This window comes from Rhamphochromis sp. 'chilingali' (assembly GCF_963969265.1).
Source record: "Rhamphochromis sp. 'chilingali' genome assembly, chromosome: 6".
NCBI lineage: Eukaryota > Metazoa > Chordata > Actinopteri > Cichliformes > Cichlidae > Rhamphochromis > Rhamphochromis sp. 'chilingali'.
In genome coordinates, this window is record NC_137933.1 from 42111698 (window position 1) to 42137205 (window position 25508).

Consider the following 25508-nt stretch of genomic DNA (forward strand, 5'->3'; position numbering starts at 1 on the left):
AGGAAGAAGAAGAGCTTCACACAGAAGGAAGTCTCTCAGTTTGAAAAATGAGCCAATTATTTAGACAGTGTCCTCATTAATTCATCGATATGCTTATCAAATTTCAGAAATTCATCCATCATTTCTCTTCCACTTATCCGATTCAGGGTTGTGTGGGCGCTGGGGCCTATCCCAGCTACCACAGGGCGGGAGGCCTGGTACGTCCAGGACGGGTCGCCAGTCTGTCACAGGGCCTCCAGAAATTCATCAAAAGATGAATCTCCGCCTTATAACCCAGCTGTTTGTCTTGATGTCATAACGTCAATTACAAAGAAGTTGGGGCGTTTATAAAAGTACATAAAAACAGAATGCAAGTCACAACATATCAAATGTGTAAACTGAAAAAATGAATAAAAGTTTTAATAAAAAAGACTGAGTGTGAAGACAGCAGTCTCCCAAACATCTGGGAGCTCTCCCGTCCTCGGTGCTCATGCTCCAGATGTTCTGGGCCGCTGAAAGGTGAGGACTGGGCCGGGTGCGTTCACTCAGTTGAGTGGGTTAAGCGAACATGTTTGGGACGCGGCCCGCCTTAGGAGGCTGGAACAGGGCGTTTCCGCGCTGAAGGGGACGCGGCCCGTCTGGTTCCTGTCTCGGTCATATGTCGGGGCTCCTGGTGCTCGCAGCGGCGGTTCCACAGACAGAGTTCAGAGTTCGAGCAGCGCGTTGTCCGGGTCAGCTGAAGCCCCCCAGCAGCGGAGAGGATGCCGGCGGTGTCTAAAGGGGACGGGATGCGCGGACTGGCCGTGTTCATCTCCGACATCAGGAACTGTGAGTTTGTCTCCTTCACCCCGCAGCTAGGCACGGCTAGCCTCTGTACCGCGGGGACCTCAGGGAACCCGCCCGGGTGGGGGACTTCGAGCCCGGGGTCAGTTTCCCGCCCCTGCCGCCCTCGTTCTGGACACATTTACCCCGTTAAAGTGGGATAAACTCCCGCCCAGTGCTCAAGCCTCCCCGGCTAATCATCGCTAGCTGCTAGCTGCTAACGTCACCGTGTCAAAGGGCGTGGGCCGCCGTGGGGAGATAACCAAACCGTCACTTTTTAACTGCGTGAGCTGCTTTATCAGGCCAACATGAGCGGCTCAGTGCCGCCTTAGCAGGTCGTAAAAGTCGGTGTGTAAAGTCTCCGGTCCACCGCCTCAGTTGGCGTTAGCTGGAATTAACGTTAATCGCAAAAAGTAACGCAAAACGGTAATCTGAGTACTCGCGAAAGAGCGAGAGGAGGCGGTGCTGCTCTCCAGGGGGGTTAGAGAAAACCAGCAGCGGGTTAAATAAAAGCTTGAAATGAGAGTGTGTCCGTGTTAGTGGGCAGGTGCACAGGAAAGGTGAGACGGAGGCAGGTAGACAGTTCCCGTGTTTCTGTTTGCTGGTCGTGGGAACGAGTTACAGCTACAGTAACTGAACCAGCTGCTGTGTGACGGTACGGCTCTGCGGTACCTGCACGATGACCAGTCCAGTGGCTTTTGGCCTCTTTCAGCATCCTTACACTCTGTGACAACTCTGACCCCTGACCTTGACCCTGAAACACTAAAGTCAGGTGACTTTCACCCACGTGGTGCCTTACAGCCTTTTCCTCTGGTCCCCTGTGAGATTTTGATAGGAAGTATCTTTTATATTGTGTTTGTGTTATTGTTGGGTCCTTACCTACAGTATAAACCCAGAGATGGCTGTTGTTGTGAGGTGGTGTTGTATAAATAAAGCCGCTGTTGTAGGTGACGGTGTTGCAGAACTGCACGTTAGTGTTCTGGGTGAGAAAACAGGAACGCGGCCTCAGAGCTTCCTGTTGCTGCCCCGACACAAACCGTCCTGACTGATTTTATTCTGCAGCGTCCGGCTGCTGCTGCTCTGCTGGTTTTGTTCATGCTGGCGTTTCAGGGTGACTTATTCTGAATCCACCACAGCAGCTTACTGTGATTCACAGTTCAAAATAAGCCTTCTGTATTTGATAGTGCAGTTGATTCAGGCCCTCTGTGTTCGCACAGGCTGTCAGTGAGTGCTCCCACATCCACTCTGCTCCCTTCACCTCTTATTATCCGGTCAATGTGAAATGTTGGCGAACGCTCATCAGGTTATAAATCACGTTCTTCACAACAAAGCACATGAAAAATGTTCCTACTGTCACAATCAGAGACTGTACATCAAGATGGATTTAGCTGAAAGGTAAATCTGACACAGAAGTGTCTTAAACCATCCAGCAGGGGGCGACTCCTGCGGTTGCAGAGAGAAGTCTGATTGGATGGAAGTCTGTGAGAAAAAGAGGCTCCGGCTCAGCTGACCTGAGCTCAGTAAACACTGTGATGATGGTTTATGGTCTCAGCCGCTGGTTTCGGGGCTTACTGAACAAAGCGTGATGTTCGATTTGGAGGTTTTGGTCACAACAGAGCGAGAAAGGAGCAGGAAGCGGGGAGGATTAGCTCTGGGTGATCCTGCTGCGTCATCAGGTCTACGCTTCAAAAACAGGCGGCCTGAGGTTCCTGCTTCTGGAGATAATAAAGTAAAGATATGTCACTGCTTCATCAGGAAGCTCTTATGTTGTAGTGTGCGATTAAACCCGGACGCCACGTTCCTCAGCGGGGGCGGGTCCTTTAAAAAAGGCAGGATGTTGTATTCATGAGTGATCGCAGCTCTGTGCATGCTGAGTAACGCTGATCTGTCTGCAGGTAAAAGTAAAGAGGCCGAGATAAAGAGGATAAACAAGGAGCTGGCAAACATCCGCTCCAAATTTAAAGGTAGGTGATGGAGAAACGAGCTCGCCGAGTCACCTGACCTGCTTCCTGTCCCGACTGCTTTGTGTTGCCCTGTGAAACCTCACTGACTCTCTGGTTGCTGCTGTTTCTCCTGTTGCCACCTGTTCCTCACTGCCTATAATTAGTCTGCTGCAGAGAGGAGGCGATATGCGGGCAGGGAGTGTCCACATAGCGCCTCCTCTCCGCCCTCTCCACCCGGCATTCAGGCCTTTCCACTGTGTCCACATGTCTCTGCAACTGTGCTCCTTATCCATGAAGTACTGAGGCTGGCGTAAAACAATCTTTCTTCAGTTTTATTTGATGATGACGTTTCCAAACACTGAATAAAAGCCCAGTCATGCAAAAATAAAGATTGTGTGTTTGATGTTGCACTGCTGCAGATCCTGAACCTCCCACTCTCACTGGGTTTGGATTATTTGACTAGATTTGAATCAGACAAAGTCCACCTGCTTTCCCCTCAGAGCCTCAGCTGTTTGGAATAAAATGCTGCTGTTTATCACATAGACATTAAAGTGTGTGTGTGTGTGTGTGTGTGTGTGTGTGTGCGCGCGTGCAGGAGACAAGGCGTTGGATGGCTACAGTAAAAAGAAGTATGTCTGCAAGCTGCTCTTCATCTTCCTTCTGGGCCACGACATCGACTTCGGGCACATGGAGGCCGTCAACCTCCTGAGCTCCAACAAGTACACGGAGAAGCAGATCGTGAGTGTCGGAGCCGCTCGGCCGCCATGTTTCAGGGTTATCACGTGCGTGAGCGTCAGGACCGCCCCCTCACGCCGCTCTGTGGTCTCTGCTTCTGGGTTGATAAACACATTTGTTCCAAATGTTTTTATTGCAGTGCCGCTCGTTTCCCTTTCGCGGCGTCCTGGTGGGGTTTTTTTTAAACCTCTAATGAAGCAGGCAGTAATAACTGTGTAATAACAACTTTACCAACAGTGTTCTGGATGAGAGTGACGTGAATCGGCTCAAATCATTTCAGCTCCGAGAGACTAGATTTTATTTCCAGCTTTCCACCTGTCCCGTCTCTAAAAGCCCACACTCGCTGTGGTCGTATCTCTGGGTCAGACAGAGCTAGCTGCCTTTGACTTGAGCTCTCCGAGCGTCTCTGAGGGTCTGTGCTGAGATTCAGAGCTGTTGGCGGGCATCCTTCCTGCTGAGCGCTGGAGGCGGAGCTGCAGGCGCCATAGGCTATAAACTCACTGTGTAGGACCTCACCAGACTCCACTTAAAGTGTGACAGAAGAATGTTAATTTTGCTGCAAACGTAAATTGTTATCTCTGCGACCCTGACGTGGGGTAGCTGTCGTTAATCAGCTTCTGATCAGTTTTATTTCATTGATCAGTTTTTTGTTTCCTTAAAGGAAACGAGTGAGCGTGTGGAGGCGGATCATTGTCACAGCACGGCGTCCTCCAAAGCCTCAACGACTGTTCAGTTACACGAGTAATCCAGTAAAAATACTTTAAGCACGAGACTAACACGAGTTTGATAAATGATGATGATCGTCAGGGCAGCCGATTCGAGAGTCGCTGGGATCAGCTGATGTTTTGGTAACAGAGGCCACGCCTCCAGCTGCTCCGTGTGGGTGGTGCTGACGCTCCGGCTCTGCTGTGTGTGTTTGTGGATTTCCAGAGTCAGAGAGAGAAAGAATATCCCGTCACGTGACCTTTGCCGTGTCTCCTCCTTTCAGGGTTACCTCTTCATCTCAGTGCTGGTCAACTCCAACAGCGACCTGATCCGCCTCATCAACAACGGCATCAAAAACGACCTCGCCAGCCGCAACCCCACCTTCATGAACCTGGCCCTGCACTGCATCGCCAACGTGGGCAGCAGAGAGATGGCGGAGGCGTTCGCCTCGGAGATTCCCAGAGTCTTAGTGGCCGGGTTCGTTCTTAAACACGTTTTAGCTCAGAGCGGCTCAAAGTCCTTTAATATCAGTTTGTTTGTGTTGGTCATGAACCTGGTTCAGGGTCAGCTGTGGGCGCTCGTGAGAAATACGACGTCAATTATGTAGATTGTTGCAGCAGCGGTTTGTAAGGCACCAAATCCAACCTGACATTATCTGAGATTGACTGCTGTGGCCTGAAGCGCAGCGCCGTCACTCATTACACAGTGACGATCCACAGGCCAGTGTGTGGGTAACAGGCCGTGAAACAGATGAGCAGGCGGATGAATAACCACACACGCACATCTCCATCCTTCCAGTCATTACAGACAGCTGTCTCCTCACTCACAGCTGGAGTCAGCACTCGACCTCCATCCAGTAAAACGAGCGGCTGTTACGGGCCGTCGGCACTTTGGTAAATGTTTCCGGAAACAACCCTTAAAAGCGACGTTATAGATGAGGATTCGTGTTCAGACTGAAACGCACATGTTGATGTTCTGTTTGGGCCTCAGCCCACAGTCGACACTTAATCGGGGAACTAGTTCTTGGAGGAGGGATACTCTGACAGGGAAGTGGGGCCAGTGTGATGCAACAGAAATCAGTTACAAATCAAAGAACAGCAAAAAAATTGCAAACCTCCTTCTGGGCCTGACTGGAAGCGACGGATCAGATTTTTACTGGGAACAAGCTCGCGAGGCTCGCGGGTGAACGATAAGAAAACAGCGATCGTGGTGCATCAGCTTAATGAAATAACACAGAGCTGGTGTGAACAGTCTGAGCAGACTGTAGGTCTAAGCCTGTGTAATCTGATGTAGTCTGATTACCAATGGGTAATGTGGGCGTGTCCTCGGCTGCTCGCTGCTGGTGTTCTTCCTGTTTGGTGAACTCGTGTCGCCGTTGCTTCTCTCAGGGACACGATGGACAGCGTGAAGCAGAGCGCAGCTCTGTGTCTGTTACGGCTCAACAGGACGTCGCCCGACCTCGTGCCCATGGGCGAATGGACCACACGGGTCGTCCATCTGCTGAACGATCAGCACCTGGTGAGACTCCGCCTCCTCGTGGCGAGCTAAATACTTATATTTATCGTGAGAACGAGCTGATCGATGTGATGCCGTAGTTTAAACCCCGCCCTGAAACGCTGACTCTGCCTTCCTTTATTTCAGGGCGTGGTGACGGCAGCCACCAGCCTCATCACCACTCTGGCCCAGAAGAATCCGGATGACTTTAAGACCTCCGTGTCACTGGCGGTGGCCCGGCTCAGCAGGGTGGGTGTCCGTGTGACCCTCCGCGTCGCTCGGCTCAATCATAAACCAGCGGGGACGTTAATCTCCTTCCTGTTTGTTTAGATCGTGACGTCGGCGTCCATCGACCTGCAGGACTACACGTACTACTTTGTGGCTGCCCCGTGGCTGTCCGTCAAACTGCTGCGCCTGCTGCAGTGCTACCCTCCTCCAGGTACGGCACACACGCGTTAGTCCACCACGAATAAGTAAAGGTCTGAGAGGCGTAACCGTGGCGACGGGGCTTGAAGCGTCTGGTTTTCTTTGCAGAGGACGCCGCTCTGAGAAGTCGTCTCACCGAGTGTTTAGAGACCATCCTCAATAAAGCCCAGGAACCTCCGAAGTCCAAGAAGGTCCAACACTCCAACGCCAAGAACGCCGTTCTGTTTGAAGCCATCGCCCTCATCATCCACCATGACAGGCAGGTCATACACGCTTTGTTTATCCCCAAGTGTGGGGGAGAAAACAAAACATCCGTCAGTTTGCTTTTGCATGTGGGCGGGGCCAGTGCCTAGCACAGCTGTCATTGGGTGAGAGGCGGGAACACCTGGGCTGGCCGCCAGTCTGTCGCAGGGAGGGCGCAGAGACAGACCCATCACCTGTGATCGAGACGAAATGTAACAGGAATCAGGTTTGTGTGTAAAATGCAAGGCATTGCCATGGAAACCAGAACAAAGAGCTCAGTAAGTACAAATTTAACTCAAACACAAAGTCAGTAAGTAATAAATTAAAAGTACTAATTTAAGTTAAATGTTAAAAAACAGAAAATATGAGCTCAGTAAGTTACACTGAAATATTTAACATTTTAAAATGTTCAAATTTAAATGTACAAAGTAAAAATATGCAAAAAGCTCAACGTGATGAAATCAGATTAAAAACAAACAAACATGAGATGATGTCAGAGGGCTGAGCGAGCAGCTGCTGTGCAGATGTGCTGCAGTGTAGAGAGGGGTTCCTGGGCCCGGCCCACGTTCCTGACACGCGTAGCTCCGGTCGTCCTCGGACGTCATCGTGTTCGGGTGTCGTATCTGAGCCTCACGCTTGTCCCCCGTTGTCTCCCAGCGAGCCCACCCTGTTGGTACGAGCCTGTAACCAGCTGGGCCAGTTCCTCCAGCACAGAGAAACCAACCTCCGTTACCTGGCGTTGGAGAGCATGTGCACGCTGGCCAGCTCCGAATTTTCCCACGAGGCCGTGAAGACGCACATGGAGACTGTGATCAACGCTCTGAAGGTGAGTCTCGCTCAGCTGGACGTCAGTCGTCCGTTCCTCCTCAACTTGGACAAAACTCAAAGGTTTGGTTCGGTTCAATCTTTGAACACTAAAAACTAGTCTTGCCAATAAGTCTGACCTTTACTTTGAAATTCACACTTGCTTCCTGGTGTCTGTCCCGTGCAGACGGAGAGAGATGTGAGTGTTCGCCAGCGCGCCGTGGATCTGCTCTACGCCATGTGCGACCGCAGCAACGCCAAGCAGATCGTGGCAGAGATGCTTAGCTACCTGGAGACCGCCGACTACTCCATCAGAGAGGAGATAGTGGGTCGTGATGTCAGCACGTTTCGCCGTTCGCTTTAAGTGGCGTGAGCGCTCGTCTTCAGCCTCTGGCTTCTCTTCCTCAGGTGCTCAAAGTGGCCATCCTGGCGGAGAAGTACGCCGTGGACTACACCTGGTACGTGGACACCATCCTGAACCTGATCCGCATCGCTGGGGACTACGTCAGCGAGGAGGTCTGGTACCGCGTCATCCAGATCGTCATAAACCGAGACGACGTCCAAGGTTACGCCGCCAAGACCGTGTTTGAGGTGAGCCTCGCTGCTGTCCCTGAACGCTACAGAGCTCACCGCTGTTTAAGACTTGTGCGGTGAATCTTTGTCGAGCTGGCGCCGCTGCCAGCTTCATGCTCACGCGCGGTGTATTTGACATGTGGTCGCACAGGGATCCGACGGCACCGACCCGGCCAATCACAGTAGCTGCAGGCTGCACTGCTGTGACGTGTAGTTATATTTGCAGGGAGCAGCGTGTCGGGGTACGGCGCAGATTTAACTCGCACTTCTTTTCCCAGCAGACACGTTCAGAGTGGCTTCAGTCTGTGATCATGTGATCAGGTTTTATTCTGTCCGGACGTTTGGGTTTCTTTAAAGGCTCCAAACGGCTGTGTGACACACAAGTTTAACTGGCTCGATCATTGAACACTGAGGTCCTCACGGAGGAAACGAGTGGGCTTAAAGCTCTTTGATTGGTCGGTTGGATGAAGGAATCCTTCATGAACGCAGCTGTGATCCTGAATGTGTCTCCGGCCCGTGTGACTGGTTCGTTTGTGTCTTCTACCGTCTCATGAAGTCACTTCCTCTCTGACCTGCAGGCGCTGCAAGCCCCCGCCTGCCACGAGAACCTGGTGAAGGTGGGCGGGTACATCCTGGGGGAGTTCGGTAACCTGATTGCTGGTGACTCGCGCTCCAGGTACAAACCACACCCACAGCTGATCATCACAGTCCAGGGGATGTTTGTCTGGTCTCGTTGTTATTTGAGATTTTTATTAGAAAGAATAATAAATAGTTTCTGAGCTCTTCTCTCATTCTGGACGATTTTGTGACAGAATAGGAAAAATGTGCCGGCAGACTTTAGGAAACGTGTCATTTGTCAGTAAAGCTGACGCGTCGCTGCTGAAGCTGACGGGACCGCTCGCAGGTTTCACCGCGACTCTGTCTCCTCTTCCTCAGCCCTCTGGTCCAGTTCAATCTCCTTCACTCCAAGTTCCACCTGTGCTCTGTGCCGACTCGGGCGCTGCTGCTGTCGGCGTATATCAAGTTCATCAACTTGTTTCCAGAAGTGAAAGCCACCATCCAGGACGTCCTGCGCTCTGACAGCCAGCTGCGCAACGCAGACGTGGAGCTTCAGCAGCGAGCCGTCGAGTACCTGAGGCTCAGCTGCATCGCCAGCACCGACATCCTGGTGCGTTAACCCCCCAGCTATAAGACCCGCCGACGTGGCGACATCTGTCGTGAACTAGCACTGATGCTAACTGACTTCCTGTTTCTCTGCACAGGCCACCGTCCTGGAGGAAATGCCGCCGTTCCCGGAGAGGGAGTCCTCCATTCTGGCCAAGCTGAAGAAGAAGAAAGGACCCGGAAAACTGCCAGACATGGACGATAGTCGCCGCAGCGTCAACGGCAGCACGGAGCACAGCGAGAACACCGACACCACGAACAAGGTAACCACAGAAGCAGAGCTGTGATTGGCTGCTGTGAAATCTGCCCATACCTGTTTAAAAGCCTGCAGCAGGTCGCTATTGCAGTCTGCGTGCGCAGGCTGCCTTTAGCAGCTCGTCCTTCATCTTCAAACTCTGTCCGTCTTCTTCTTCACTGTTGGATGACCTTCTCCCTCCTGACAGGCCCCGCCCCTCCTCCTCTGATAGGAACATGGTGCTGTCAGCCTGACTTGGTAAACAGTAGCTGCACTGATGAGCGCGCTGCTCGATCAGCTGTGAATCGATTCATTGGTGAAAGCAGAGATTCAATCCTGGCAGGAGGGTGTAGTTCACACCTCCACCTGTTCTCACTTTGTTTGCTGGTATCTGTCTTCCAGAGCTCCACCCACTCTTTTACGGATGTCCTGAATCTAAACCCCGCCCCCTCATCAGGAGCCAATCTGCTCATCGACGTGTTTTCCGAGAGCTCCGCCCCCGCTGCAGCCACAGACGTATCGGAGGAGAACTTCCCCAGGTGGGGTTCAGCTGCAGTGACCTGCACTGATGTTTCTGTGAGTCTGTCTCGTCTCAGCGATGCTGCAGCGCGTTCAGGTTTGCAGCGTTGGTTCATGCACAGCTGTCTGAAGGCTGACCACTGCTGCAGCTTTGCAAACAGCCATGAACTTTGACCTTTCTCACGCTAACTGAGGCCTGTAGAGACCGAGACTGAGCTCTTGGGTTTACCGTGTGACCTCAGGGTGACCGTGTGTCGATGGAGGTGCTCACGCCGCTCTCACAGCGCTGCAGAGTCGTCCACGAGGATGCCCGTGTAACGTGACATAAGTGTCGTGTTGTGAGTGTTGTGTGAAGCAGGCAGGTTGCACGTGACCTCGGCTGTGTGTGTGAAGCTGTGTCACGCCTGCTGTTTGCACACCTTGAACCAGACGGTGTGAAACTCTCAACATACAAACTGCCGCAGGTTTCTTTGCAGTGCCGTGCATCCCGCTGCTGCAGAGAGCGGGATGCACGGCCTGACAGGAGGTTAGCCTCTGACATCACCGAATGCCGCGTTTACCTCTGTACGCCGTCGTTCCTCGTTGTTAGCGATGCGAGTCATTCCAGTGGCCGCTCTGAGATCTGCACAAGATGAAGTGAATGAACAGATCGCTAAACCTGTGGGCGTGGCCGAGCTTTACCGCCGTGCTCGGCCTCACGATGATGTCTCTTCTTCACACAGACGTTTCCTTTGTGTAACTGTCGTCACGTTTTCCTTCTTCCAGGTTTGTTTGTAAGAACAACGGCGTGATCTACGAGAACCAGCTGTTACAGATCGGGCTGAAGTCTGAGTACCGGCAGAACCTCGGTGAGCAGCCGCTCGTTAAATCGAGGTTTAAAAAGCACAACCTCCTCCTGCCAGACTCAGGCTAAAATCTCGTTATCTTTGTTTTTTCTGTGAAGCTTTGTTATTATTGCTGCCTGACTTTGACGGTCACCCTCGCAGGTCGCATGTATGTGTTCTACGGAAACAAGACGTCCACCCAGTTCCTCAGCTTCTCCTCCTCAGTGAGCAGCAGCGACGCACTCAAGTCTCATATCCTTTCATGACAAACCTCGTAATTCTGCTTCAGCACAGCGAACCAGAGCACGAGGAGCTCCCACTTCAGCTCTGCACGACTCAGAAAACCACTCGGGGGGCCGAGGCGGCCCTGGAGAGGGTTGGGAAACTTTAACATCATGACCCAGGTGGCGAGTACAGCCGAGCAGAGGCGACGAGACCCTCTTTAAATATTTATATTCTGTTTTCTACAGAAATGCATCCGATTCTTTAGCATCTCTGTGTCTGTGGGCGTGGTGTCCTGTGACGACCGCGCCCCCCTGAAACAAGTTCAGAAAAACAAACGTCGGCCTCCAAAGTGCAGGAAAACCCAATCAGAGCAGATTTAAAATGCTGTGACATCAGAATATCTCCAGAGCGATCAAAGACGTCCCGGTGGGTGAAACTGACTGTGAGATACCCGCTGAACTTCCTGTTCCATCAGAGCTGTGGAAGCTGATGCATGTTTACTACCAGTCCTCTGTTTGTACTGTGTGTCTGTGCACTCACATCATCACGGCCGAGAGTAACAGGGAGCAGGTTTATAATTACAATAGCATGAAGCTGACCTCTGAGTGGAGCAGACTGAAACACCAGAGCAGACGAGTTGGACGTCATGCGCTCGCACGTTAAATCTTTGGTGCTAGTGTTTGTGTCGGGGGCCTGAACCGTAACGTCCTGCGTTTAAAAAGAATAAAATCCAGCTGAAAGTTTGAGTTTGATCACAGACGTGTGCACTCAGTAGTAGCACACAGTAGTCGGAGAATAACCCCGTGAGTATCAGGAAGGCTCACTCAGAGGAGTTTGTGTCTCTGATGATGTGGAGCTCTGTGACCTTCAGTAGAGTCCTTAACGGTCGCGTCCACAGCTGAACGTCCACTCGAAGGCGGTCGACCCCGTGATAGAGGGCGGAGCTCAGATGCAGCAGATCCTGAACATCGAGTGTGTGTCAGACTTCAGCGATGCGCCGGTGCTCAACATCCAGTTCAGGTGTGTGTGTGTGTGTGTGTGTGTGTGTGTGTGTGTGTGTGTGTGTGTGTGTGCGCGCGCGCGCGTGCGCGCAGGTATTAACATCTTCATGGGGACCAAAACTTGGTAGTTTACTATCCTCGTGGGGACCAAAATCCGGGTCCCAGGAGTTTGAAGGCATTTTTGAGAGTCAAAATGTGGTTTTAGTGTCAGGGTCACAGTTAGGTTCTGCTTAGGTTCAGGGTCAGGCATTCATTTTTGATGGGTAGGGTGGGGGCTAGGGAAAGCATTATGTCAATGAGATGTCCCCGCAAGGATATAAATACATACGTGTGTGTTTGTGTGCTCACTTCTGACTGCGTGTGTGTGCTCACGTTCAGGTATGGTGGGGCCCTGCAGAACATCGCTGTGAAGCTCCCCGTGATGCTCAACAAGTTCTTCCAGCCCACAGAGATGATGTCGCAGGACTTCTTCCAGCGCTGGAAGCAGCTCGGAGCGTAAGCGCAGCTTTCACTGATCAATACGCCGATCGATGGTCGATCGCTGCTGTGACTGAAAACACTTCAGCCTCTGAATTCGAGCGCTGACACCAAACATTTGTTCTGTTTTACGTCTGATCGATCTGAGAGAGCTCGAGTGTGTTTCTGTGAGGAGCTTTCAGGATTGGATAACGGGTCGGGGTTCAAATGGGTCACGTAGTAATCGAGGACTCGTTTCCTTCTGTTTGTCCGCAGTCCTCAGCAGGAGGTCCAGAAAATCTTCAAAGCCAAACACCCGATGGACACCGAGGTCGCCAAGGCCAAGGTAAAAAGACACAAATCACTTTGGCTGTAAACAAGTTTTTGTTCAGTTTTATTTCCGCAGCTAGAATCACAGCAGCCGCCCCCTCAGGCTGCTGCATGTCGTCAGGTGCAGTAAGATAACGAGCTGTTTGTGCTCAGGTGTCTAAAGTCTACTGACACCTAGTGGTCAGATGTTACACGCTGGAGTTTTGATGAGGATAAACTCCTCCTCTGACCCTCGGTTCAGGTGTGAGCCACCTGAGTCGTGCAGATGAGCCACAGAGTTACACAGTAATATAGCTGTATTATAGCAGTAATCAGATTACAGCATACGCTCTTCAGCCTGTGGAGATAAGACAAACGTGATCAGGAATTTGCTGCACAAACATCGAAGTTGAGGTCGGCACACAGGTAGCAGAGTGAGGCTGCGGCGTGGCGACCGCGAGACTCGCGGGCGTGCAGAGACGCTGACCGAAGCGTCCACGTTTATTCCCACGGTGTGAATATGAAAATGTATTTTTCTCCAGATTTTAGGTTTCGGTGTCGCTCTGCTGGACGGCGTCGATCCCAATCCTGCGAACTTTGTCGGAGCGGGAGTCGTTCACACGAAGACCACTCAGGTGGGCTGCCTGCTCAGACTGGAGCCCAACATGCAGGCTCAGGTAAACACACACACACACACACACACACACACACACACACACACACACACACACACTCTCTGTGTGCAACCCTCACCTGTGTGTAACTCTGAGTGCTTCCTGTGCAGATGTACCGCCTCACGCTCCGGACCAGCAGGGACTCGGTGTCTCAGAGACTCTGCGAGCTGCTCTCAGAGCAGTTTTAGACTCGCCGCCTCTCACACCTCAGCTCCTGTACAGTGTAAAGTCTTTTTTATTTTTCTTGCTTTACATCTGAATGAATCCAAATGTATTTTTGCACACAGCTTTACTAATCACACTGCTTTAATCGTCCCTCACTGTGAGCGCCTCGCTGCAGGTCCTGACTCTGCCGCCTTTCCCTTTAGAGAACAATCCCACCAATCGCACGCCTTCAAACCAGAATCGCTCGATCAGAGGTCGGCGTCGTTTACCTCGGGAGGAAAAGCCGCAGCTTTTCTGTCTTTGGTGTAACAACGACTTCAGATGCTTGGGGCGGTTCTGCTTTTGCACATAAATTTTACACGATAATTCAGCAAAGACAAAAAGTCCTCGTAGAACACTAGCTAGGATCTTCTTATTGTGCTGGAGGTCATGAGGTCATGGGAGCGCGTCTGTTCTTCTTGTGCACCTCTGAACCGGTTGGCTCGCTTTCAGACACCAAACGGGAATGCTGCTCCTCCAGCCACGGATCCAAGCTTCCCGTTTGGAGCGGGACTTCCAGGGAGCCATCTAGGAATCTGCAGCAGGTGCAGAGGTGAACAAGGAGACGGCTTTGTAGGTTTGAAGGGGACGTGGCCCAAAAGTCATGAGTTAAAGGTGGCCTTTGACCTCGCCTCGTTCTTACCTCCAGATGGTCGAGTCTGTGAACGTTTGTTACTGAGAACATAAAGGCCTTACAAAGAGCCTCAATCACTGCCTCACACACTACGTTTGCCTTAAAGCACCGCTGCACTCTTCACATTTCTGTCGCTGTTTGCTGAATCTCCTGCGTTTGTGTGACGTGTCCTCATCCTGATCTGCGACGGCACACGTGACTAGTACAGAGCGAGCGTTCACGCGTGGGCTTCAGCCTCACAGACGTCGATGTGACAGAAAAAAAACGCTGTTTCCGGTGTTTACGCCTCACGCGGCGCCGTCACCGTTTCGGCTTCAGGTTCACGAAAAAGTCTCCATCGTTTTAAAGGAGACCGTCAGACGCCTCACCTGCAGTGCCTTCAAGGTGAACTCTGTTCAGCCTCTTTTACACCTGTGCCCTCATCAGCTGCTGACCCCGCAGCTCGCCCCTGCTGTCAGCACACAGTGAGCCAGGTACTCTGATTACTGAAGCTCAGCTTTGTCTCTGCTGACGCATCAGCCTTTGTGCTAAACATTAGAGATGTTGGAGGAACGTCCTGTACGTGGCAGGAAGCAGCTTGTTGAGCCAGCAGGTGAAGCCTGGCCTCTCCCGGCTGCAGTTTGGCACACGTGAGTTTGAGCTTTCAGGAGGCGATGAAACGATGTCTGAGCGTTGGTCGGCCCAGCAGGAAGCTCTCAGCGTTCTTCCTCGTTACTGCCCATAGAGAAGTGTTCAATGCCACGGGCTCAGTCGTCACGGCTTCACCTCAGAGCGAGGAAACTTTAAGGTCTGACCTCACGCTGTGGCTTCCAGCTCTCGCCGTCGTAGCTGGACGTCCTCTCAGTTTCTGTCCTGAAGCTAATCTGTAGACGAAGTTTTGCGACCCGTTGAAGCTCCGTGTGGCGGCTCAGGCCGAAGCAGCCGCTCGTCGCGTTTCCTGAACTTTACGTCTTTAAAATCCGTCGTCGCTCCTGACGGACGCTCGCGCTCAGTCACGTGTGCCTCGCTGAAGGATCGCACGCCATCGAAGCAGAAGAAACGGCTGCTGATGTCACTGTGATGTCATTTCAACATCCAAATGTGTTTTTACAAATAAACATATTTTACAAACTAATAACCTGAAATCTGCTGTTTTTATTCAAAAAGGAAAAAAAGCCTCCTGGTAACTCGATCTCGCTTCACTTTGAATAAAAATAATAAAATGTTTTCAAACCTTCAAAAGTGTTTTTAGAAATGAAGCTGAAACTTCGCAGCACTCATATAATTGCCTCAGATTTGTACATGAATATCTGATTTCTTTTTTCTTACCATGAAAAGGGATTTTCTGTCTTAAATTCTACACTAATAAAAACGTCACATAACAGACGAATAGTGAATGATGTGTAGAGTTTCTCAATAATGTGAAAATAAAGCATGTTTTAAACGTTTTTGTTAGTTTTTCTTAAACCACAACATGGATTTACACAATGATTTATATGAAACCAGCCGTGCAATACATGGTTTACGGCTTCAAACAGTAACTTCTGTTGACAGCAAATACATTTTTCTCCACGACAGGATCGTCATCCTCCTTCCTCCTTTGAGTTAAACATAATGTTGTTAGGTTATACACTTATAGCACAGTTTTCATAAGGTGCCTGCATACCAACAATATTAGATTTAGTCTGGATGACAGAGACAAATCACAACAGTTGTCTCAAGGTGCTTATACTGTAAGGTCGACCCTGCAATAATACATACAGAGAAAACCCAACAATCATATGACCCACTATGAGCAGCACTTTGGCGACAGTGGGAAGGAAAAACTCCCTTTTAACAGGAAGAAACCTCCAGCAGAACCAGGCTCAGGGAGGGGCGGGGCCATCTGCTGTGATTGGTTGGGGTGAGAGAAGGAAGACAGGATAAAGACACGATGTGGAAGAGAGACAGAGGTTAATAACAGATATGATTCAATGCAGAGAGGTCTGTTAACACGTAGTGAGTGAAGAAGAAACACCCAGTGCATCATGGGAATCCCCCGGCAGCCTACACCTAAAGGAGGATTCGGGGTCACCTGATCCAGCCCTAACTATACTTTAACGTCTTCCAGTGTTTCTTCAGTGTTGACCGGTCCCATACAGAGTGAAGAAGCCTTTTTCTCCTGAAAGTCTCCAACATGAGTCTGGAATGTCTCGGATTCCAGACTCTCTGGACTCTGGCTGTTTGTGAGATTTTAAACGAGCCTTTGTTTCTTGTATGTTTTCCAGAATATCCCATCTCCACGCCTCCAACTGATCGATGGTGGGGTTTTTCTTACGGAGTGTGAGATTGGATAGTGGTGTTGAAGGCATATGTTTAGATCAAATCAAGTGTCTTAACTGTAATTTAAAAAAATATATATTTTTAGTGTTGTTATAAGTTTGACAACGTTGATTAAATGTTAGAAAGCTGCCATTTAGATAAAGACCTATCCTCCTCACGCTCCTCTCAAACCATATTTTAAAGCCACCACCCGATCTTCCTGCTGACGTCCAAACTGTATTTGTCCATACTGGGGAGACCAAGAGATACAGGGGTGGTGGGCTTTATACCACCTGTCACTAGTGGGGTTTTTGTTTGTTTTAAACATTTTGGACATTAACATTTTAACATTGATCGGTGATATGGGCATAGTTATCCATTGCTCAGGTGTTTCTTTGACTTACTTCAATAAACGGTCATAGTTTGTCAGTTGATTTAACATCAGTGGTTGGATAATTAAGTCCTATGTTGAACTGATAAAAAGGGTTTTTATAACTAGATTTAATCTTTCCACCTTATGTAAGACTGCTTTCTTAAAAGTAGAATGGGAGGCAGAGCCTTCAGTTTTCAGGCCCCTCTTCTGTGGAACCAGCTTCCAGTTTGGATTCAGGAGACAGACACTATCTCTACTTTCAAGATTAGGCTTCAAACTTTCCTTTTTGCTAAAGCATATAGTTAGGGCTGGACCAGGTGACCCTGAATCCTCCCTTAGTTATGCTGCAATAGACGTAGGCTGCCGGGGATTCCCATGATGCACTGGGTGTTTCTTCTTCACTCACTATGTGCTAACAGACCTCTCTGCATTGAATCATATCTGTTATTAACCCCTGTCTCTCTTCCACAGCATGTCTTTATCCTGTCTTCCTTCTCTCACCCCAACCAATCACAGCAGATGGCCCCGCCCCTCCCTGAGCCTGGTTCTGCCGGAGGTTTCTTCCTGTTAAAAGGGAGTTTTTCCTTCCCACTGTCGCCAAAGTGCTTTCATGGGCTCATATGATTGTTGGGGGTTTTCAGTATAAAGCACCTTGAGGAGACTGCTGCTGTGATTTGGTGCTGTATAAATAAAAAAAATTTCATCATCATTGTGTGAAATTGCAAATGACTGATAAATGTGTTTTGGTCAAATTGAGACATTCTGATCTGTGTGGTGTTCCTTAAAACTACTGTAAGTTTCTAGGGGGTCTATTATTAGGTTTCCTGAAGAATTATCCTAATTGCTGTCTCAGACTGTGATGTCTGAGTTCTCCGTGCCCATTGCCAGCCTTTTCTCCTTGATTGTAATAAGATGTTTTGAGCCAGAGCGAGCTTTTTCTCCGCTTTGTCAGTGGGTAACTTGTTATATTTTGCTTTCAAAAGAAGTAAGTTGATTTGAGTAGTTGTAGTCTTTATTTTTAATAAGCTGAAGTTCCAAGAGTTTAATCTGTTTTCCTGAAATTTCCATTTCATTTTTTCTCTTTAAATGTTGGAGCTTGTAAAGCTGATTAATTCTCCTCTCCTCCCAGCTTATGTTGGTACTAGTTTGGCCAGTATTTGATCCAAAATCGATGCTGTTCTGGTTTTAACGTATGTAGTAATAAATTCAGCGTTTTGTTCCGTCTATATAAATGGTCTGATTCTTATAGAGTGCTTTTCTGCTCTCCTGGAGTACTCAAAGCGCTCTATACAACATGCCTCATTCATGCATTCACAAGTGCAAACTCATCTACAGTCACAGTCCGATGAGCGCATCAGAGGGCAGCTTGGGGTCAGTATCTTGCCCAAGGATATCTGACATGCAGACCGGGGAAGCCAAGGATCGAACCACCAGCCTTCTAATCAGTAGATGATCTGCTCTTCCACCTGAGCCACAGCCACCCACCCGTAAATGCTAACAGACAGGACCATGGTCACTTATAACTATACAGCTGTGCCAGCAGTTTTTCATTTGTGATAACAGCTCTCTTGACACAGGGAAGTAATCTATGGGGGAGCAAGTTTTTAATGTACTATAGTGACACGAGTATTCCACTTTTCCAGGATTCGGTTCATGCCACACCTCGACCAGGCAGTTTGCTCCATTGCTTTTGCTAATTCGCCACTGCTGCTCTCCAGACGTTCTTCAGGTTCTTCTGTCTGCAGGCGGCGGCGCTCTACTTTCTGCTCGATCTCTCAAACTGGTGTGTTGTGACACAGGTGGTCATCTCACCCATTTTACCAATGCTGTCAATGCTGGACTTAAACTGCGAGCCAAGCGTCCTCAACTCTCTTAACGCTACCTTCAGTTCCACCATCCTGTTAGTAGCACCTTCATGTTGTTGTTCCTCTGAAGGAATTTTGGGGGGTTTGCGAGCTTTGACATAGCTCGGCTTACTTTGGTGTGGTTAGTTGAAAGTTTCAAGGTCATGCTGAGCCTCCAAGCTGTGCCCGTGTCGTTCCACGCTAAGTATCCCTGACAGGATTTGTTTCCCATGCGTTGCGAGCGGGCTTTCCAAATCAGGGACAAATGGCATCCATCATTCTTGATTTTCAGTTAACAAACACTTCTTATAGTGACTAACTACTCCTGAAGTTTTGGAGCTCTTTGGAGCTGCAGTCCCCAACCCCCAGGCCATGGACCGGGCCACGAAAGCTGAACTTGGTTGGCTATGGTTTTTAAGGTTTTTATCGTTTTTATCATTAACTTGGTTCCCTGGGTCTTTTCACGTGTGTTATGAATAAATCTTTTTTGGTACCGGTACTGGTTTTATTTTGTTGTATTTATCCGCGACACCTTAAAGGCCGGTCTGTGAAAATACTGTCGGATTTAAACCGGTCCGTAATACAAAAAAGGTTGGGCACCGCTGGTTTAGACAGTTTCAGTGGGATCCAAATAATTATCAGCCAAACTGTCCTGTTTTTGTTTTTTAATTTATCCCGTCCGATAACAAGTGAGAACAATAAATGTATAATTTTCTGTTGTAACCCACAGACTGAACGACAGTGTAACGACACTCATCTTTCACCTTTTCACTAAAGTCAAACGTCACTTCCACCTCTAGTTGGTTGTAATGGAGGCGGAGTCAGCTGGGTCCACTCTCCCTGCCCAGCGCGTGCTAGATCCCGTCGGGGATAGCCACCGTGGTACGACACCCCCGCATGTAGAGAAACTTTTAACATGAAATTTTGAGTCACAAAGACAGAAAAGAAAATGTTATTTCCATGTAACTGTCATGCTGCGTTAAACAAATGTGACAAGTTTTATCACGAATACAAAAATATGAAATAAATAAATTTGCAGATGGTACTCGAATTATAACTCCCAAAGTCATTTTGTTCAGTATGTGCGTGACTTTGATTTCAACCTACTCTACCTACAGTTTCAAGTAGATCTTAAACTGAACCGGCAGCTTGTATCACTTCATCGGGTCTTTCAGCATCATCGTCGGCTGCACGTGTACATCCATAATGTACACGTGCAGCGCTGCACCTTCAATCATTATAATGCGAACATTTGTGGAAACACAAAAAGGCTCATCAGTTTGTTTTATTTGAAAAAGATGAAGAAAGATTTTCTCTCCTCTGTGTGCTTCAGGGTTCAACATGAAACCTCTTTATTCACAGAGACCTGACTGTCATGAAAAGTCTGCAGGCAGCCAGAACTCACGGCACACCTGTTCTCAGGTTAAAGTTTTCACCCTGCGCTTTAACTCATCAATGATTGCTTTCTTGAGAGGAATGTCTTTCATCACATAATCAATGAGGCCCTCTACAGTTTCCCATTTCAGATGAACTAAAATAGCCATGACTGATTTAAGGAGCTCGTCCAATTGAGCAGGAGGCATCTCCCGCAGGATCTGAGGCAGAGGCTTGAAATCGTCACTGGTCTTCCAGCTGTAGATGCCTCCGATGGCTGCACCTGGAAGACAAGAGGGTGGATGGAGAGTCACATATGTTGCTTTAGGAGCTGTTTCTCTTCATTCCTCACCATGGAAATGGCCACTGTGTCGATTCGTGTTATATTTTTGACGGATTATTTGAATAATGTTTCCAGTTAGAAATATTTCTGCCTGTCTTGAAGAGGATGTTGTAATAGTAATTTTACAATGTATGTTGAAGAGATATTACTGCCCTCTGTTGGTGTGTCTGTGCATTACAAGCAATAAAAGGTGTTCGTTAAAAACATCAGAGGAGACTGAGAGTAAATTATATCTGATGGGACTGAGGTTCAAGTTCATCGCATGACTGCTAAAATGCTTCGGTCCCCTCAACTCCACAAAGCTTCAAAGAATTTTCACTTCATTGCAACTTATGTGTTGGTTTGGTTCAACAGTTCCCAGCAGAGAGCAGAGCGATGGAGACTCAAAGTTTACCGCTCACAGTTTGCTGATCTGCACTTAAATGGACAAAAAGTTCACGTACAGCAGTTTATATTTTTGAAGTTGAGAAGTTAAAGCTCTGTGTGAGGGATCATTTTCTCCCAATTCCACATACCTATAGATTTTTTGAACATGGCAGTCTATCAGTCCAATAACCCAATAAAATAAAAAATCTGATTGATTTTGTCCAAGTTCTCACTGTGTCCTCGATTCTTTCGTTTCATTTGGCCCAATCATCAGCTGCTTTAATGTCTGCTTCACAAATGGATAATTGATGTACTCACCCACAGCAAACCCCGGAGGTCCACCAACCAGCCCACCAACAACCGCACATCCTCCGGTCTTAATTCCTCCTTTCACCGAGTTCTTCATGGTGACCTTGAGATCTGGCTCAGACCATAATTTGTCGAGCAGTTGTTGGAGATCTTTTTTTATTTTGTCGTTCATCTTACTGATGAAGTATTTGGGTAAAATTCTGTCAGTTTCTGCCTGGATGTAACTGTGATGTAATTTTACTGTCAGAACAAATTCAGTTTTATTCATAAAGCAGCAAATCACATCAGGCCTGTAAGGTCCAAGCAGCAGACGTTCAGTCTAATATTTAATCAGAAGAAAAATATTCAGATTTATTTGTAATCATTGATAATATTTTTGACTGTTAAGTTGATTCATGTCGCGAACTTTTAAAAAGCACTCCTGACTCGTCCACAGCAGTGAAAGTTAAAATAAGCTAATATAGACGACATGGATCAGCTGGTGCGATCAACAATGACTGATCAAGTTTAAGTGACAAGTAGCAGAAAGACAGAAAAGCTGTAATGATCTATGTTTCTTACCTTTGCTGTCCTGAGAGGAATGAAGCACGAGCACAAACACACACCTTTATAGCAGGTGTGTGTTTGTGTGTGAGGTGTCAGTGTGTGAGTTTCAGTTTCATTATTTCCATCATACAACTATAAATACTGCAATACTTTCATCAGTGACTGCAAAATGTCTGAAATGATTTGAAGCTTTGTAGTTTGAGCTCAGGAGCTCTGTTGGCCTTTTGGCTGCCCCTCCCTCAGCCTCCACTCCAGGTGCTGCTCATGAGCATCGTCTGATTGTTGGGTTCCTCTCCAGCGTTGCAGGGTCTTTACAGCCTTACAGTTTAAAGCTGCTGGAGGCGACTGCAGTTGTGAATTGGTGCCGTGCAGTAAAAGTGAAATGAATTTAAAGTTACAGATAAGCACAGATGTGTGCTCAGCTGGATTTCAGCTTCACACCAGGGTCTAAATCCACACTCTTCTGTCGCGCTGACACAAAAACACCTTTTATTCTTCACTTTTTGCTGAATGTTACTGGAGCGGTTTGTCTCGTCTCAGTTTGACAGAAGGATCCAGCACCATCACTCCGCCCTGACATCACTGATGTCGGCTGTTGTCTCTGTGAATGCTGGAAGAACACACTGGGAATTTTTCACTCGCAGACGTCTGCTTTTGTTTGTGGGCTCATTCCAGAGACCAGGTTCAGGTAAATATCTGAGGGTTTTCATCCTGAGATGAAACTCCAGGTTTCTGTTCAGGAACAAGAGCTGACCTAAACTCATCAGCGTCTGAAGATTAAAGCCAAAACTGAAGGTCCTTAAACCTGCACTCTTTTTAACGGTCAGCAGGGGGCGGTGGATAGCACGGCACGTGGTTAAAATAAGAGGCTGGAGGCACAGAGAGCCAGTGCTGATGAACACAAATAAATGATGCAGCTCAGCGGGGGAGATGGATTCAACAGCAGCCTCTGATGGTAACTCTTACAGACTGCTGCGCACAGCCCGGCTTCTTTCACTACAAATGTTGGATGAACACGATCAGAGCCGACTGAAGACTCTGATTGGCTCTTCTGGAACAGAAACAGAAAGAATCTGATAAACCTGCTTTCTGGAGCAGCGCCTGGCATTTACCGGAAACCTGAAGCTCACTCGCCTTCATATTAAACAAGCAAACAAAAACTTTAAGCTCCGACTTGGTGACCAGCATTTTGTTTAGTTCATTCATTCACTGACTAAGAGATGAGTTGGTATCATAATCGTTTTTGAGACAATAAGAAATGAAAGTACCCTGATCGAGTCACATCTGTGCCGTGTGCTTCTGAACTGTAGGTGTTTACGGCGTCTCGGTGCTTCCAACAGACGCTCCAAACATCCAAACCTGTGTGATCACGTTACCCACTCTGTGAGGTGTAAGGACCCTGCCAGTGTTCATTAGTGTCTTAATATAAACCCATTTACCATATTAGCACATCGGTTTCATTTCTTCAGGACGTTACTGGACTGGTTTATCTCGTGTTACTCGTACAAACCAAACCGGACCCTTAACACCGGAACAACTGTCACATGTTAGGAATTTTCACTTTCAATGTGAAACGATATTTCACGCCAGCCGACACCTTCGGTTGGATACTTCTTTAGCTTTATACGCACGTCTTTCAGGACTGGGTGTTTTTCTTTCTTTCTTTTTTTTTGTAAGCCCCACAAGATGGAAAAAGCCTCGTATCAGTTTGTGTATTTTCTGTCAAAATTGGTGCACGGTGTACACATGTTGAGAGATTTGTAACTGGCATTATACCTCTACCAAGCATAGCCCAGATCAATTGCTTCAAACCTGAAAACATATGTTCAATACATCATTTTGGGATAAACTGTGAAGTATGATGCGTCTCTAAGGCATTTTTCTCTGTAAAGCTGATAAACAAGAAGCCCTGATGCGTTTCTCATGATTTCTTTCTTTTTTTTTTTTTTGCCTGTCCCATTTGGTTCTTTAGCCGTCAGAATTGTTGTCTGAAGACCAACAAGGATACCCAATGGATTTACTTTGCCAAATGGACCATCACGGCCTTGCCGTATTGGTCCATTTGATCGACCTTTGTTGTTATTATTTATTTTATTTTATTTTCAGTTGTTACAGACGGGACAGACATGACTGAGGGATAGGAAAGGGAGAAAGAAAGATGAAGGAAAACAAAAACAGAAGGGAAGAGGGACAGTGAGAAAGGGCACTTAAAAAGAGAAAGAAGAGAAAAAAAACCTCCTGGATCACCTGTTGAGAGAAAAAGAAGAGAAAACAAGCAAAAACAACAAAGCAACATACTAAACACAACACCATCACGTTAATCTAGCCAAGTGTAAACAGCAGTAAATACTAAATATTGAATGTTGTTGTGTAGCACGCAGGACCGACAGCGCACAATGTGCTTTGAGGTAGCAGCCAATAAAGGTGTAGTTTATGTCTATGAACAGTGAACACCTGTGTGGATCAGCGCGCTTGTATTCAAAAGGTTTCCACATGTAATGGTCTGCTAGAGGATGTAGAGAGCCATAGCCCCGTCCCCCAGGGCATGAAGAAGGCATGGAGGAGATCCAGGCTGCAGGCATCCAGAGGCCCCAGAGTGCGAGAGCCCAAGGAGGACCACCGGAGGAGCATCCGTGCCACCCTCCTGGGAAGAGCTGAGGAGAGCTGCCTGCCGGCTCTGCAGGCAGCCAGCTGTGCCAGAGTGAACCGAGCCACAGGCCCAGAGGCTGGAGGCCCGAGGGCCCCCTTTGCCCCGGAAGAGGCCTGACCGAGCAACAGGCACCAGGCCCCGCCAAGTAGTCACTGGGAGTGAGCTGGTACATACCTGAGCGCCCAGCCCCGGACACCAAGAACCACCAACGCAACCCCTGAGGGCATCAGTTACCAGCAGGGAGTGTGGTGAGGGGAGATAGGCCTTGGAGGGCCTGTGCCTGGTTTTAATGATGTCACAGTGTAGATTCCAGGTGCAACACCTGAGATCCTGAACCCTGAAGTGCAGGACCAGAAATGCTCCCGTAGTATTACGCTGTCATTTTAATGTTGGCTCAGCTACACCTTTAAAAGACTTCCTGTTAATGTTTGTGTCCTGATAACTTGTGTGACATGACCAGAAGTTCTAATATCGAGCTCCATGTACGAACAGTATTTCCTGCTCTCAGCACTTTTTTGTTAACTCTTTGTTGTCTAAGGAGCTTGGAAAGAAAAGCGTCTGGACACCTTAAGTTGCTTGAAGACGTTTCACCTCTCATCCAAGAAGCTTCTTCAGTTCTAAGGTCAAATGGTGGAGAGACCCAGATTTAAACCTAGTGGGAGATACCCCCCACAGAGGGACAAAAGGACCCCCTGATGATCCTCTAATCACCTGAGCCAAGGTGTGAAACTGGGTGTGGGTCACAATCAGCCAGGGTTTCGGGTGAGTTCATTGTGAAACCTGGCTCCACCTTATCATGCGAATTCCTGAGGTCAGATGGCCCAGGATGTGAGTGGGCGTTAAGGCGTCTGGGGAGGGAACTCAAAACTGGATTATAGATGGCAGACAGTTGGTGTCGTAAACCACCGCCTCTGTTCAAAGATGGTCGCTCACAGTGCACATAAAAGGTTTCCTTCACTCCTCTTTCAAACCATCTGTCCTCTCTGTCCAAAATGTGAACATTGGCATCCTCAAAAGAGTGACCTTTGACCTTAAGATGCAGATGGACTGCTGTGGAGGTGGCTCTTCTATGTTGTGCCATGCGCTTGTGAAGTGGCTGTTTGGTCTCTCCAATGTAGAGGTCTGGTCATTCCTCGCTGCACTGTACAGCAAACACCACATTGTTAAGTCTGTGTGTTGGAGTTTTGTCTTTCGGGTGTTTGTGTCTGAGCGTGTTGCTGGGTCTGAAATGCACCAGGATGTCATTGATCCTGATTGGGACCCACACCCAGTTTCACACCTTGGCTCAGGCGATTAGAGGATCATCAGGGGGTCCTTTTGTCCCTCTGTGGGGGGAAACTCCCACTAGGTTTATATCTGGGACTCTCCACCATTTGACCTTAGAACTGAAGAAGCTTCTCGGATGAGAGGTGAAACGTCTTCAAGTAACTTAAAGAAGTCCAGACGCTTTTCTT

At 48.4% G+C, this 25508-nt stretch overlaps 1 protein-coding gene across 1 annotated transcript; it reads left to right on the forward strand.

Moving 5' to 3' along the window:
- The first annotated feature begins 593 nt into the window (after positions 1-593).
- Positions 594-15086, forward strand: LOC308398283 (AP-2 complex subunit alpha-2). The gene is made up of 22 exons (XM_080884832.1): positions 594-807; positions 2697-2765; positions 3340-3482; positions 4468-4661; positions 5573-5702; positions 5826-5927; positions 6009-6117; positions 6213-6367; positions 7009-7173; positions 7339-7476; positions 7560-7742; positions 8303-8400; positions 8661-8892; positions 8987-9151; positions 9526-9662; positions 10408-10490; positions 10629-10717; positions 11587-11711; positions 12071-12187; positions 12425-12494; positions 13000-13134; positions 13242-15086. Exons 1-22 carry the CDS (start codon positions 741-743, stop codon positions 13317-13319), a joined length of 2784 nt encoding a protein of 927 aa, XP_080740958.1. The 5' UTR covers positions 594-740; the 3' UTR covers positions 13320-15086.
- The last annotated feature ends 10422 nt before the right edge of the window (positions 15087-25508 follow it).

Bases quoted from the DNA above. Each gene is read 5' to 3' on its own strand.
- LOC308398283 (XM_080884832.1), top strand. From the start codon at position 741: ATGCCGGCGGTGTCTAAAGGGGACGGGATGCGCGGACTGGCCGTGTTC. The intron at 5,703-5,825 runs GTGAGACTCCGC...CCTTTATTTCAG, and splicing joins TGCTGAACGATCAGCACCTG to GGCGTGGTGACGGCAGCCAC. The intron at 5,928-6,008 runs GTGGGTGTCCGT...CTGTTTGTTTAG, and splicing joins CGGTGGCCCGGCTCAGCAGG to ATCGTGACGTCGGCGTCCAT.